Here is a 16,587-nt window from a genome sequence, read left to right on the forward strand (position 1 = left end):
ATCGCTGGGTGTGACCCAAAAAGCAAAAAAAAAAAAAAAAAAAAGAAAAGAAAAGACATGAAGAAAAGAAAAGGATACAGAGAGACAGTGCAGTAGGTAAGGTGTGATCCCTGGGATCCCATATGGTCCCCTGAGCAAACCCAGGAGTGATCCCTGGGTGCAGAGTCAAAAGGTGAACCCTGAGTACAACCAGGTGTGGCCCAAAGACCAAATAAATAAATAAACCAAAAAAAATTATTAAAAATTGAAACTGGAATGACGCAAGTAGATACAGAATTGGTTATTATTTTCATACTTCAGTTCGTATATTGCCAGGCATCAGAATGGCAGTCTTTACAGATTATCAAATCCCAGATGACAGACTCCAACATGGCTCCCAACTGTGAGTTATTGTATGAGTTGCTGTGAGCACTGTTTTGGGAAGGATTCAGATGCTGTTTGCAGGTTCTGAACAAAGGATGCCAGGAATGATTAGTGATGTCAGTCATGGGTTAGGGAGAAGAGTATGGCTCATATGCATCTTGTATCTGTCATCCCTGATGTACACGCCCTTCATTTTGCAGATGGAAGAACTTCTTATCATGGCCATAGACTTAAGTGCTGAATTTTGGTCTCAGGACTAATAATATAATGCTATCTTTAACTCACCATATTGTCTCTTTGCCTTACTCCATGTATTAGTTTTGTTAAATGAAAATTTAAGTTTAATACATCAGCTTCAGGTAACTTTAGGAATGATCACATGTTTTTACAAACAATAGACACAGAAAGTGCCCCAATATTCCAAGTCTTTTTTTTTCTTTTTGGGTCACAGCCAGCAATGCTCAGGGGTTGCTTCTGGCTCCGCACTCAGGAATTACTCTTGGCAGTGTTGGGGGGACCATATGGAATGCCGGGGATTGAACGGGTCAGCTGCATGCAAGGCAAATGCCCTACTCACTGTACTACCACTCTAGCCCCAATATTCCAACTCTTGGTCTAAACCATGTCCACCTTCCATATACAGAGCCAAAGTATTTAAGATAGGTATAAATCTTTTTTTTCTAGACGTTTATATGTTAAGATGAATGAACAGCAACTTTATTTTTAGTTTTATTTTGTATTTGGGCCACATTGGCCAGTATTTGGGGTGGAGGACACTTCCTGGCAGTGCTTGGGGGACCATGTAGTAGTGTTTAGGATCAAACTGGGGCTGACCACATGCAAGGTAAGCACTTTTAAACCTTTTTGTACTACTTCTCTTGCCCCTGATTCTACCTTATTTTGCTTTCATTTTGTTTTGGGAGCACATCTGGCTCTTCTTAGAGCTTACCCCTGGCTCTGCCCTAAGGGATCACTCCTAATGGGTTCACGGGACCTTGTGGGGTGCCAGGGATCAAACATGAGTTGACCTACCAGTGCCTTACCTGCTATACTATTTCTTTGGCCCGATTCTACCTTCTAATTTAAGTGTTTCAGTTGTGGGAATCTATCCAAAGGCATAATTAAAATACTATACCACATTTGTCAGGAGTGATCCTTGAGTAGAGCCAGGAGTAGCCCTACCCCAACCCCCTCAAATAAAAATAATGTATGTGAAAATGTGTATAGCAACATCATTTACAAGTGAAAAAAAAATGAGACAAGCCCAGATACTATATACTGAGAACTAACTGTTAAATTAATAGCAATTTGATCTATTTTAACCACCGAAAGAGAGATTCAGAGTTGGGGAGATAGATCAAAGGGATAATGTGTGTGCTTCATATACTGAGGTCCTGCATTTGAGATCTTGAAGTGCCTGAGCTCCTTGAACACCACTGGAGCAGCCCTGAGCACTGCTGGGTGGCCCCCAAACAAAAAACAATAATAAATAAAATAAAACAAAGGCACAGAGTTACAGAATTGGAAAATCTAAGTGAAATTATGTTAATTCACAAAATTAGTACACCAAATTCTAGGCCCATGTGGATTACAACTATGGAGATGGAACATCTAAATAAAGATTAAAAAGAGATCAGACAGATGAACCTTGAAAACACTGTGGCAAGTGAGAGAAGTTAGTCCCAAAGAAAAACATATTATATGATTCCCATTTATGCCAAATATCCAGAACAGGCAAATCTGTAGGGACAGAAAGCAGACTAAGGGCTGCCAGGATTGGAGAGGTGGGGGTGAGGTCTATGAAGTTGTCCTGATAGCTGCACAAAAAAATAATGTGAACATATAAAAGTTACTGAATTTGGTACTTTATAGGTGATTGTATGATATGAGTTTTCTCAATAAAACTATTTAAAAAAATAATTTGAAAGGGCACTCAATGGCTAAAACTGAAACAACATAAACAACTAATAACTTACTATTGGTTTATAATCCAAAGAATAGGAGCAAGAGAGCACAGGAGTTAAGATGCTTGTATGACATGCAATTACCCCTTTTCCACCCGTGGCATCATATATAATCCCCCTAACCATTTGAAGATGAGTTGGAGTTAGTCACTCACTTCCAAAGATTGGAGTATTAAATAGAATGTAGTAACTTTATGCCTGAATAATCCGGCACACTTCACTTTAGGGGAGTGATGAAGGCTATTACTCCCATCACAATGTCATATCATATGCTATGACTTTACAGGACAGGAATTTCACTTTTATGCTACTCTCCCCCAAACCCTAATACCAACCTAACAATGAGGAGATACATTATATTAAACATGTAAAGCAAGGCACATTCTCAAAAACATCTGGAGAACCGTCAGGGTCATGAAAAACAAGGAGAGACAAATTATTTGAGACCAGAGGAGATTAAGGTGATAATGATAACTAAATACAACATGATATCTTGGAGAGAATTCTAGGCCCTCTTTGCACTGTTTAGAAGACCTCCAAAATTATATAAAGCAGAGGTTAGCTGGAAGCTTTACTTAAAAAAAAAAAAAAGAACTACTGGGGCTGGAGCAATAGCACAGCGGGTAGGGCTTTTGCCTTGCACGCGGCTGAACCGGGTTTGATTCCCAGCATCCCATATGGTCCCCTGAGCACTGCCAGGAGTATTTTCTGAGTGCAGAGCCAGGAGTAACCCCTGTGTATTACCGGGTGGGACCCAAAAAGCAAAAAGCAAAAAAAAAGAACTACTGTATTTTTGTGGGTTGTGGTGTAAAAAAGCCTCCAATAGTTGTGAAAGACGAGTAAGGTGAGGCTGCTAAAATCTCAGGGCTGAGTATAATACTGGTGCCTACTTGAGTAAATCGATGAACAACGGGATGGCAGTGATACAGTGACAGTGGTTGGTTTTGGTTTTGTTTGGGATCCACACCTGGAGGTGCTGGGGGCAACACCTAACTTTGTGCTCCGGGGTCACTCCATGTGGTGTTCAGGGGACTATGTTATGTCAAGGATAGAACATAGGCCTCCTAAGTGCAACCCATGTGCTCCGTCTGCTCTGCCTACTCAGAGAAGTCCAGGCAACCTCCAAGGCTTGCAAACAGGGTGAGAAGGAGGACAGAGAGGCTCCTCCCCACTCTGCGCTCAGGGGTCACGTGTTGCAAGAGATTAAAGCCTACTGAGCTATCTTTCCATCCTCAGCTTTTTTTTTTAGAGGGGTGGTGGTGTTCGGACCACACCAGCTGGTGCTTATGGGTTATTTATGCCTGGCTGTTTTGAGGGGACCTTATGTGATGCCAGGGAACTTAAGAGGTTTGTAGCCACAGTAGTAGCACTACAAGACCAGTTCCTTACCTTCAGTACTCTCCTCCCAGCCCTGGCTATTGTGTTTTTAGTTTGTTTGTTTGGTATTTGGGCCACACCTGGATGTGCTCAGAACATATGCCTGGCTCTGCATTCAAGGATCACTCCTGGTGGGGCTCAGGGGACTATATGTGGTGCTGGGGATCAATCTTGGGCTGGCCTTATGCAAGGCAAGCTCCTACCTGCTGTACTATCTCTCTGGCCCCTTGTGTTTTTGATGCTCAAGTGTCAGATAATTTTTTATCCTAAGTAGTAAGATGAACTAATAACTTATTTATATATTTGGGGGCCTGTTTAAAAAACTGAGGATGAGACTTCATACGCTATGAACATGACATGTCTGAAAGTACTTTGTTCTAGTTGTATTCATTAGTCATCGTGTGAGTATGGAACGGGGGTTGGAGGAACTGAGAACAGACTGTCCATCAGTCATCTGACAGGGAGCCTGGACTAACAGTTCTGGTGCTGGTGGGTGGTGTAGGCACAGCCACAAACCTGATGGCTGGAGTTCACAGGCACTACAAATTGTCCCTAGCTTATCTCCCACTGTTCTTTTCATTTATTTTTGGTTTTGGGTAAACCTGGAAGAGCTCAGGACTTACTCCTAGCTCTGTGCCTGGGAATCACTCCTGGTGGGGTTTGGGGGACCATACGAGATGCCAGGGATCCCAGTTGTCTACATGCAAGGGTAAGTGCCTTACCTGCTATACTACTACTCTGGCCCCAGCTCCCCCACTGTTCTTAGATTAAAGCTTTTGGTCTCAGGCTGGAGAAATATAGCACAGTGCTTTGCATGTGCATGTGGCTGACCTGGGTTCAATTCCCATCATCCCATATAGTCTCTCGAGCACCACCGGGAGTAATTCCTGAGTGCATGAGGCAGGAGTAACCTCTATGCATTGCAGGGTGTGACCCAAAAGCAAAAAAAAAAAAAAAAAAAAAAGGCTTTTGGTTTCTGCTGAGAGTAATCTCGAAGTACCAAAAACAAAGTAAATAGCCCCTGAGCATGATAACCCCCCCCCCCAAGGAAATAGCCATAATTTAAGGTGCCAAAAATGAATGGTCTATGGCTAAAAAGATAGTACAGGTGCTTATTTTGCACAATGCCAACTTTGTCTGATGACCAGCACTGCTTATGGTCTCTGGAATTCCCAAACACCATCAAGAATGATTCCCTGAGCAGTGTCAAGAGTAAGTCCGGGGGCTGGAGCAATAGCACAGAGGGTAGGGCATTTGCCTTGCACTCGGTCGACCCGAGTTTGAATCCCAGCATCCCATATGGTCCCCTGAGCACCGCCAGGATGGTTCCTGAGTGCACAGCCAGGAGTAACCCCTGTGCATCGCCAGGTGCGACCCAAAAAGCAAAAATAAGAAAAAAGAGTAAGTCCTGTGCACAGCTGGATGTGCCCCAACCCCTGCAGCCTCCCCACCCCCCTCTCCACAAAAAAGGAAATAAAAATGATGGAAGTTATACTTGTAATTGTAAATTAATTTTGTAGATAATTCAAGAAGCAATAAACATAAAATTGAAGTACCAAATGTCAATTCATGGATCAATTTAGTCAGTGGAACTTGTCTTTTTTTGCTAGTGACATGGCCACAACTAATTCAAATGATATTTACATATACTCAAAAAGAAAATGAAACTTTGGGGAATATAACTAGGTAGAACAGTTTTTAAATATATGTCAAAGACTGGAGTGAAAGCACAGAGGGTAGGGTGTTTGCCTTGCACTCGGCCGACCATGGTTCGATTCCTCCGCCCCTCTCGGAGAGCCCGGCAAGCTACCGAGAGTATCCTGCCTGCACGGCAGAGCCTGGCAAGCTACCTGTAACGTATTCCATATGCCAAAAACAGTAACACAAGTCTCACAATGGAGACATTACTGGTGCCCGCTCGAGCAAATCGATGAGATGACAGTGATACAGTGAACTAACACTCCCAGAGTTGGAGTTAAGTGATCTCCACTGCTGTTACTAGCTTGAAAGGCATCATTCGCTCTTTGTAACATGATGCTAACATAACTGGACAAACCCACTTCCATAAGAGAACAGTAGAAAACGCACACTGCTTCCTAACCAGCCAGGTGTTGCTCTTTACCTACAACCATTCAATCCTCACAGAATAAAACTATGATCACAGATGCATAATTTCACTGCCATTAATGAGTGTAAATCCAGCTCTTTTTATTTGGCAATTTCAATCTTGTCCCTGCAACAAAGGGACAATTCTTACAGACTAATTAATTGAACTTAATTTTTATTATTATTTTTTTAAAAACTTATGTTATGCAGTCTTAGTAAGACTGCAGACTTTTAGAAACAGGAGCAACTTCAGCCATCAGTGGGATGACTTCACCATTGGTCTCAAGGCATCCTATTCTTATCCTGTCTTCCTTCATTCAGACAGTTTCTGGAATAATTCTTTTTGTTTGGTTTTGACTTGGGGGCTACACTTGGCTATGCTCACAGCTTACTTCTGGCTCTGTGCTCAGGGATCATTCCTGACTGGGCTCAGGGGACCATATGGAGGTCCTGAGGTTTGAACCCCAGTAGGTCACATGCAAAGCAAGCACCTAACCTGTTGTACTTCGCTCTAGCCCCAGATTACTTAATTTTTTTTTTTTTTTGCTTTTTGGGTCACACCTGGCGATGCACAGGGGTTACTCCTGGCTCTGCACTCAGGAATTACTCCTGGCGGTGCTCAGGGGACCATATGGGATGCTGGGAATCGAACCCAGGTCGGCCGCGTGCAAGGCAAACGCCCTACCCGCTGTGCTATTGCTCCAGCCCCCAGATTACTTAATTTTAGCTCAATGTAACATTAAGCCTAAAGTGTCTCAGAAGAGGCTCAGTGAGGTGATGCTGAGGACTGAAAAGCCCATAGCACTGGATTCACTCCAGTGTATTTAACATTTGTGAATTAGAACTAACTTCACAAATCCTTTCCACCCCCAGATACCAAGGAAATTCATTTAATGGCAGCTGGTAATCATCAAATTAGCACTGATTATTTTCAGAAGTATACTGTGGCTGGAGAGATAGTATAGCAGGTAAGGTACTTGCCTTGCACACAGCTGACTAAGGTTCAATCCCTGATACCCCATATGGTTTCCTGAGCCCCACCAGGTGTGATCCCTGAGCAGAGAGCCAGGAATAAGCCCTGTGCACTTCTGGGTGTGGCCTCCAAACCAAAAAAAAATTATACTATGTTATTAGTTCTCCACATGGACCAATGAGATACCAAGGGCCACTGACCTGTCCCATGAGACTCGGTTTTGCACTATCTTTTAAGTTCAGACGTAGGTTTAAAAAAAAAGAAAAAAAAAAAACTAGGTCTCAAGGACAGAGAGATAGAGCAGCATGTAGGACACTTGCCTGGCATGTAACCAACCAAGTTTGATCAGCCCGCCACATATGGTTCCCTGAGTACTTTCAGGAGTGATCCCAGAACTCAGAGCCAGGAGTAAGCTTAAGTATTGCCAGATGTGACCCCAAAAACCAAATAAAGGAAAAAGAGCTAGGTCTGGAAACACATTTGTGGCCTATGCTATCAGATGTTTAGCCTGTCCTAGCTCTTAAAAAATCAGAACAAGGATGACAGAGTCATAGTACAGTGGGTATGGCATTTGCCTTGCATGAAGTCAACCCAGGTTCAACCCCCAGCATTCCATATCCCAAGCATCGCCAGAAGTAATTCCTGAGTTCAGAGCCAGAAGTAACCCCGGTGCATTGCTGGGGGTGACCTCTCCCGAAACCCCCACCAAAAAAATAAAAAAAGAACAGGGAGGTAGAGAACTCAGTTGCCTGGAGCATGGGCTGTGCAGGCAGGAGGCCCAAGTTCCACCTCCAGCACCACGTGGTCCACCAAGAACCACCAGCAGTAACCTCTGAGCACTGAATTGACAGTGTTACCTGAACATCAACCCCTGTTTCCCAAAATCAGAACAGCAAGAATTCCCAGTTAAGTGGTCATACCCAGTGATTCTCAGGAGCCACCCCAGGTTTGGTGTTCAGCTCTCCCTAGTAGAACCATGTGGTGCTAGCAATCTAACTCAGAGCCTCATACATGCAAGGCAAGGCTTTACTACTGAACCACATTCGTGGTTTCAATTCTCAAAATTGGGGACGGGGACAGTAAGAGCCATGCCAGAAAATGGGGCTACTCCTGCTCAGGGGATGCTTTGCGGTCTCAGGGAACAAACAGGGATCTGCTATGTGCAAGGCAAGAGCCTCAACCCTGGTACTATCTCTCCAGCCCCAGTTCCCAAGTTCTTAAGTCTGATTTGTTTTCAGCTCAGTTACTCTGCCTTTCTGGTTCTAATAAATAAAACATACTTGGAAAATGCTGCCCAAGGCAAATATTCAGATAAGTATCTAAATTTAGTATCATTCTCATTCTGATCAGATGTCAGGGTGGCCTGCTTGGCTGAACCTCTGCCCCAGAAGCACTTTTTGCTTTTCTGAATTTCATAATAGAGTAGTGCAATATGTCACTCCTCTCATTGACAATGTAAATGAGAGATTAAAGTCAGACAAGAGTCTGCCAACCATAGCCCAGAGGATAGTCATGCTGGAGTTTACACTCATTCAGATCTCACACTGTCTGAGTAGCAAAAAGGCCACTATTACTTTAGTAGTAGTCAAATACAAATATTTCAATAGCAGGGCTATCATAAATAATTTTAGATTAAGAAGCAAAAATAAATAAATAAACAAATAAATAAATAAGTGGGAAATGCGCAGAGTGAAGTGCAGCAAGAGAGCCATGACAGAGGCAGAGTTGCTGTGGGGCTCTCTCTGGTTACCCTCACAGAAGCAGAGAATGGTTAGACAGACCCACTCAAAATCGACAGGTGGGTAGGACGACGGTGCAAAAGGGTGGCTGATCATGTGCTTTGCATGCAGGAGATCTGGGCTCCATTCCTAGAGCCACATGGTCTCCTAAGCACTGTCAGGAGAGACCTACCTCCAAGTACTGAGCTGGGAGTAAGTAGTCCCGGAGCACCAATGGCCCCCAAACCAATCAAACAATTGTTTCCCCAGCATGACAGGTTTCCCCAAGCCCTACCAGGAAGGTAGGGCTTCCCCAAGCACCAGGCACCAGGAACCATCCCTGAGAACAGTTAGGAGTGAGCCCTAAGGACTGCTGACTGTGCCCAAACACCACCCATAAATAAATCAAGAAACCTGTAATGGAGAAATAGTAAAGGGGTTGAAGCACCTGCCTTGCATTGGCTACCCTGGTCCAATCCTCAGCACTGGGTGTGTCCCCCAAACTAGTAAAGTTTAGGTAAGGTGTTACAGTAGTGTGAAAGTTTATGGCACTGAGCAATTAAGTACAAACTTAATTGCTCCCTTTCCCCCAACAAAGTGCCCAAGACCCTCCACCCCTGTCCCCAGGTCAACTTCAGTCACCTCTCATTCCCTGCAGTGTTCTGCAGGGCAGTGGATTTGTAAACCAAAGCATGGTTGCAAGACATTATCTATTCCCTTGTTTTATCTCTTCTGTCTTTCTTTCAGTTTTGTTCTGTTTAAGTGGGGCCACACCCAGCAGTGCCCAGGGTCAGGTATTTGGGGTGCGGCACCAGGGCTATGCTCATGAGAAAGTGCTGGAGAGGAATTGTGGGTGTTAAATATGCTAATCATGTCCTCTCTCACTTCATCCATGTCCCTAGACTGGTGTGTGTGTGTGTGTGTGTGTGTGTGTATGTGTATGCGCGTGTGCTTGAAAACATGCCATCTCTTCTTAAAGCTTTCACTGGGCTCTAATAATTGCTTGTTCATATATACATATACATGTATATATACACGTATATATACATATATGTGTGTGTGTGTATATATATATATATATATATATATATGCAAACACTATGAATCCCTCCAAGTGGTTGAATTACTCCAAAATGAAATAGAAGTGATTTCAAATGGGCAACTAATCTGATTAGGGGATGAAAATTATTATCAGAATAGTGATAGGAGTGGAACCAGTTGGGATGGGAGATGCATGCCGAAAGTAGATAATGGACCAAACATGATGACCTCTCAGTGTCTGTGTTGCAAGCCAAAATTAGAGAGAGAGTATGGGAAATATTGTCTGCCATGGAGGCAGGGGGAGGGTTGGAAAGGAGGGGTATACTGGGGATATTGGTGGTGGGGAATGTGCACTGGTGGAGGGATGGGTGTTTGATCATTGTGTGATTGATTGTAACCTAAACATGAAAACTTGTAACTATTTCACAGTGATTCAATAGATTAAAAAATAATTCAGATGAATTTAAAAAAAAAAAGAATAGTGATAGGAGGGGCTATAGCAACAGTACAGTGGGGAGGGCATTTGCCTTGCACATGGCCAACCTGGGTTTGATCCCCGACATCTCATATGGTCCCCCCGAGCACCACCTGGAATAATTCCTGAATGCAGAGCTTCTCAGCATCTTTGTTGATATACACCCAAAAAGCAAGAAAGAAAAAAATAAAGAATACTTATGGGATAATTTTATTTATTTCCAAATATCCATATGTATGCACAGAGGGGGTGGAAACCCTTTCTTATTCTACTAAAGCCTGTGTATGTGACTAGGACCTCTTTTCTTTATTTTGTTGTTGGGCCAGACCCAGTGGTACTCAGGGCTTACTCCTGGCTCTGCTTCTGGTGCGGCTCAGGAGACCATATAGGGTTCTGGGGTTGAACCTAGGTTGTGTGTTAGCAAGGGAAGTGTCTTACCCACTGCACTCTCTCTCTCTGGTCAACACCAAGAATTCTATCTTAGTTTTCTCCCCGTTGTTTCCCCCACCACCATAAAATAGAAATAATATCTTTCTAGAGATTGGAAATGATGGATACATTAGTGTTGATGAACCAATTTGAGCTCTTTGTTAGAAGAATGTAAGCTCACAGTAAGATAGAAAACTGGATGGCTGGGTAATTATGGGGAACTTACTTCTTTTTAAGGCAGGGCTAAAACTTTTTGTTCACAGCTCAGGTGTGCAGTAATTGGGGAGAAGGCGTTGAGCCTTAACTACCAGCACACTTTATTCTCCCTCACCAGGGACCCTAGAACTCAGAGCAGTAAGAATTGCTTTCAACATGCCTGGCACCAGGCATTAGGTTCACCACCTCATGCTTGCCCTGGCTGCTTCCCAAGCACCTGAGTTGTCTTCTGGGTCCTTCCTCACCAGGGACTTCTAACAGAATAAGAGTAAGGATTGTCTCAGCGCTGTGGGCAACAATAGGGTATGAACTCTTAGTTTTGTGCTTGCTGGGCAAAGGTTTTAAGCCACTGAGCCATTTTCTGAGCCTCCCTGATTTTAAAAGCCTGGCACTCAGTAACATCTTTGCTGATAATATATGCAGATGAAATACAAGCTCCTTTTTTGGTCTGGTAGAATAAGCACTTAGGTATTTAACATTAGTTGCTGGGAAAAGGAAAAAAACACACCTGAAATTCCATACCAAGAAAACATGTCTTGTTATGTTTGGGGATGCACCCAGCTATCTCTCCAGCCGTTAGAAGATACTTCCTGACAAGTAGTCTTGAGGACCATCAGCGTGTAATGAACTGAAACAATCAGTGGGCTTCAGCAGTGGTTTGGGGAACATGAAGGGAGGATCCTAAGATAATGGTGGAGGGAAGGGAACACTGGTGGAGGGTATGTTGTTGTCTCACTGTATGCATGAAATACTACGACCAACAGCACTGTAAATCCTGGGGCACAAATAAAATTTCTTTTAAAAGTAGAAAATGAAAAAAGGGGGCTGGAGCAATAGCACAGCGGGTAGGGCGTTTGCCTTGCACGTGGTGGACCCAGGTTCGATTCCCAGCATCCCATATGGTCTCCTGTGCACTGCCAGGGGTAACTCCTGAGTACAAAACCAGGCGGTAACCCCTGTGCATTGCCGGGTGTGACCCAAAAAGCAAAAAAAAAAAAAAAAAAAAGTGAAAAAAAAAGGGGGCTGGAGCAATAGCACAGTGGGTAGGGCGTTTGCCTTTCACGCAGCAGACCTGGGTTTGATTCCCAGCATCCCATATAAGTCCCCCGAGCACAGCCAGGGGTAATTCCTGAGTGCAGAGCCAGGAGTGACCCCTGTGCATTGCCAGATGTGACCCAAAAAGCAAAAAAAAACCCAACCCCCCCAAAAAAAAAAAAATAATAATAATAATAATAAAGAGTAGAAAGTACTGTTTAACAAATCAAAGGAATTTGAAAATCTAAAAAGGAAAAATATCAATTTATGGCATGGATGTGGCTCAAAGGCTGTGGGTTTAATTCCTGATACCAAATTATCTCCCTAGCTTTACCAGGAGTGACTACTAAGCACTGAGCAGTAGTTTCTGAACACTGCTGAGTGTGGCCTCCCCCAGGAAAAAAAGAGGGGCTGGAGAGCTCGCACAGGGATTAAGGCACTTGACCTGGTTTAATTCCCAGCATCATATATATAAGGTTGTGTCAGCACTGCCAGGAGTGGTCCTGGAGCAGGAAGTTGTCCCTGAGTATTGCCAGGTGTGGCCCAAACACCCACCACACCCCACAGAAGACTCAAAGGGAGTGGGGAAGGCTGAATAGTCCTGATGAAAGAACAGAATAAATGAAATGTTGCAATAATGGGATGAGAGGGAGGAAATGACTCAGCCACCATTTGAGAGGGAGTACTAGTTAGGTGAGTTATAGGTGATAAAATGGCTTGGGATAGCTCATTACCTACAAGAGAACTAGATTCTAGAAACTCACTGCAGAATGTCCGCAGGAGTCATAAACACAAAGTACAGTATCAATACTGTAAAAAATATTTTCCCAACATAGGTCAAATTCTTGGTGTACTTTCCTCTCAGTATGCAGGTCAGTTCTAAACATTGAAATTTATGTAATAGCTCATATAGTAGTGGCAAGAGCTCATAAGATGGGGCCAGAATTGTAACTCGGTTGTAGAGCACATGCTTTGCATGGGCGAAGCTCTGAGTTTGATCCTTGACACCACATAGTCACACACATACATACAAAGCAAAAAAGATGATTCTGAAGAGAAAAATATTTACAATTGTCCAATTAGAAGTTATTTATTAAACACATATCGATCATCTCACCACCACTGACACTTTAAATCAATAGCTGCGAACGAGAGGGCCCTGAACCCTGCCTCTCTACGTGGGTACCTGCAGGAAATGACTATGATCTGGAAGAACATAGACAAGAACATATTACTGAATTTTATGGAACCATAATGTGAATGTAGACATATTTGGTTGGAATTTTGAAAAGAGGGAACCTACTTGAAATCTCGAACAGTAAGTTTGAGGGGAGGATGCAGTGAGTATGATGGTGAATTAAGGGATGGGGATGGTGGTATGGGAAACTAGACTTTAAATTTACACGCAATGCTAAAATCTAGCTTTATTCAAATTGATCATGAAATTTGGGAGGGTCTTCTCCAGTGGTGCTTGAGGTCCTGGGGCCACTTCCACTGATACTCAGCATAGCAAGCTGGGCCTGATGGTGCTGAAGGCCATCTGGGCTATACCTTGAGACACTCCAGGAACATGTAGTGCAGGGGATGAAATCCAGAGACCCCAATATTTACTCCTGTGAGCTATTTCCCAGGGGTAATAGGCCCCTAAAGAAGGCCCCTAAAACCTTTTTAAGCAGCAAATGATAGGACCAGATCCAACTTTCAGGACCATCACTTGAGCATCAATGGTAATGAGACGTGGAAGAAAGAGTAAAGGGGGGAAGTTGGGTTTTTTTGTTTGTTTGTTTTGTTTTTTGGGTCACACCCAGTGATGCTCAGGGGTTACTCCTGACTTTGCACTCAGGAATTACTCCTGGCAGTGCTTGTGAGTACCATATGGGATGCAGGGGACCGAACCTGGGTCGGCTGCCTGCAAGGCAAACGCCCTGCCCACTGTACTATGGCTCCAGGCCCGGGGGCGGGGGGGCAGAGGTTTAAACTAAGACATGCACGGGACTGGAGAAAGAATAAAGTATTTGCCTCACATATGATCAAATCCAGTTTGTTCCCGCCAGTGCTTGGTCCCCAGAGCACCGTCAGGAGTGACTCCTATGAACAGAGGCAGGAGTAAGTGCTGAGCACTGCAGAGTGTGGCCCCAACCTCCTAACAAAAAATAAGACATGTGCTAGAGATGTGGCTCAATGGTAGAGTCACCCCTTTGCAGTTGGGTTCAATCCCTGGCAATACATACACACAGTCCTTAAGAAATGAATGAATGAATGAATAAAGACAATGGAATGGATATGAAAGATGTTACTGAGGGAGACATTGGATGGGGGCTAGATTTGAATGTAGTACCATTTAACAAAGTACCAGAAGAGTAGAAGAGTTGGTCCTCCACCCTTTTAGAAAAAGGTGTGGAAGAAAAACTTTTTTTTTCTTGAACTCAATGTATCAGTGAGCATATTTTCTTTTCATTGACATCAACATTATGAAGGTCAACTATACCCTGTCACCAATGTCCTTGGTGTATATGGGATACATGGGACTTTAGGTGTCAGAGAATTCTATACCTAAAGATTAGGGCAGAGGTTAAGGATTCGACTTGCTGGTAGACTCTATGCCTATGATGTGTGAGGCCCTGGGTTAGATTTTGTTTGGAAATAAAAAATCAGGACGAACAAGCAAGTTTTATGTTCATTGCTATAAAATGGAAAACAGTAGTTTTACAATATGTAGAAATAGTTCCTAATAATACTGTAACCAAGAGTTCATTTAATATACAAAAAAATTATGGAATGGTAGGTAACAAGTCCAACACACTCTCCATGAAAGTATAGTAACAACAACAAAACAAAACAGAAAAAAATGTACTGCTTTATTTCTTTGAAACTAAACCAAGTTTTATATCCTGCAAATAAAATTGCTGGAGACAGATAATAGAGTGGATTAGGTTCTTGTCTTGCACATGTCAGACTTGGGTTCTATTCCCATCACTGGATACGGTTGCACATATGCAGTATGTGCCCCCCCAAAAGAACCCCAATTTTACTTTTAAGAAAATTTTATTGCTATTAGTGAAGAAAAATTTTAATGCAATGTTATATACAAATTCCTGTAATTACATTTTTTTGTTGTTGTTCGGTATTTCCTTTCTTTTTTAGTAGTTATTAACTTTAGGAAACGTAAATTGTATTTAGACTTTTTTTCTGGCAACCTAAGTATATAAAACACTACGGTATTGATTAACCTTATCTTTTGTGTAACAATATAATAGAAAATCTCAAAAAAATCACTCAACAAAATACACTGAATTACAGTTAGAGACCATTCGTCTCTAAATATATATTCACATGTTTTATATATATTTTAAAATCTATTTCCATAAGAATACTCTGCTATGAGTGATGATATTTGTAAGCGCATTCATTTCCAGAACAAGTTAGCCTTCAAAGTTATCTTTCTCCCTCTTGCTACCACCATAAAGCTTTTTTATTTTCTTAAATCGCCCCTTTAATTCCCAAGGGGATAAAACAAACAGACAAGCAAACACATCCCGTTCCGAACTAAGCAGAAGGAGGGAAGGGAACGTGGAACGCGTCGCGAGGGGCGACCCGGAGAACAGAACCGAGCCAAAGCAGGGGCTCTTGGACGCGAGGGCCGTCCTGCAGGCGGCAAGGGTCTGCGCTACTTTCCAAAGGGGCCCGTCTCCCCTGCCCCGGGACCGAGCGGCGCTGGGACTGCAGAGCAAAGAGCCGGTGAGCTGGCAGAGAAGAGCCAGCGGTCCGGTCCCCGGGGACGGCCCGAAACACGCCAAGAATGCCAGAGCAATGTCAGGAATCTGGGAGCGCAGCGGCTGGCGCGACACCAGGCGAGTGTCTCAGCCCCAGCACGGGAGGGCAGGCAACGCCGCGGAGACGCCCGAGGAGGGGGAACCACGTCGGAGAGCCGGGCCGCCCGAGGGGCACCCGCAAGCCGGGTCCCGGGGCGCACCGGCTCCCCCTCGGCGGGCGGCGCCTGAGGGCGGGGCGGGGCCTCTTCCCCGCCCCCTCACGGCCGGCCGGGCCGCGTCCTCAGCGCGCCTGCGCCGGGGGAGGCCCGACTCCTCGCCGGCCGCCGGGCGTGCGGCGGCGTCTCTACCCGGCATGCCGCGCGGGCGCGAAGGCCCTACGTCTCTCCCCTTCCCGGCCCAGCCTCCTCTCCCCCCTCCCGCCCCGGCCCCCCCCTTCCCCTAAAGTGAGTGAGACGGGCAGATGGAGGAGGGACTGTAATGGCGGCGGCCGGCAGCTCCCTGCTCTGACCCGCGGGCCGGCGTACGGCAACGACCTTCCCCTCCCACCTCGCCCCTCTCCCCCGCCGCCCTCCGCCCCGCCGCCCGCGCGGGGCCACCCTCCCCGGCCCTCCTCCTCCTCCTCCTCCTCCTCCTCCTCCTCCTCCTCCTCTCCCCCTAACCCCTGCCCCCCCACCCCCCCCCACCCAGCCGTCGGCGTCTCGCCCTGCGCCCCGACCGGGGCCCCACACACAATGGACGAGCTCGCCGGAGGTGGCGGCGGCGGCGGCGGCGGCCCGGGGCTGGTGGCCCCTCCACGGCAGCAGCAGGGGCCCGGGGGCAACATGAGCCTTTCTCCCGGGGGCAACGGCGCGGCGGGCGGCGGCGGCGGGGTTCCTCCGGCCGCCGAGGGAGCGGCCCCCGCGGCAGGCCCCGAGCTGTCCCGGCCGCAGCAGTACACGATCCCCGGCATTCTGCACTACATCCAGCACGAGTGGGCTCGCTTCGAGATGGAGCGGGCGCACTGGGAGGTGGAGCGGGCCGAACTGCAGGTACCTGTCCGGGCTGGGTGTGCGGGACGGCGGCGGCGGGGTTCCGGGCCGGTGTGACTGTGTGTGCGTGCGTGTGTGTGTGCGTGTGT

General features: G+C 45.4%; 2 protein-coding genes and 1 pseudogene across 3 annotated transcripts in view; 1 reads left to right on the plus strand and 2 right to left on the minus strand.

The window, feature by feature from the left end:
- Positions 1-16,587, minus strand: part of AP4S1 (adaptor related protein complex 4 subunit sigma 1) — a 52,461-nt gene that overhangs the window by 35,466 nt on the left and 408 nt on the right. The gene's annotated exons all lie outside the window — the stretch shown is intronic.
- On the minus strand, positions 7,200-7,328 carry LOC129403939 (small nucleolar RNA SNORA72; annotated as a pseudogene).
- STRN3 (striatin 3) overlaps positions 15,116-16,587 on the plus strand; it is a 73,373-nt gene continuing 71,901 nt past the window's right edge. The window contains exon 1 of the mRNA XM_055130531.1: positions 15,116-16,498. Coding sequence (XP_054986506.1) covers positions 15,497-16,498 — 1,002 coding nt within the window. The 5' untranslated portion in view covers positions 15,116-15,496. The remainder of the gene's footprint in view (positions 16,499-16,587) is intronic.

Source organism: Sorex araneus, chromosome 3 (assembly GCF_027595985.1).
Source record: "Sorex araneus isolate mSorAra2 chromosome 3, mSorAra2.pri, whole genome shotgun sequence".
NCBI lineage: Eukaryota > Metazoa > Chordata > Mammalia > Eulipotyphla > Soricidae > Sorex > Sorex araneus.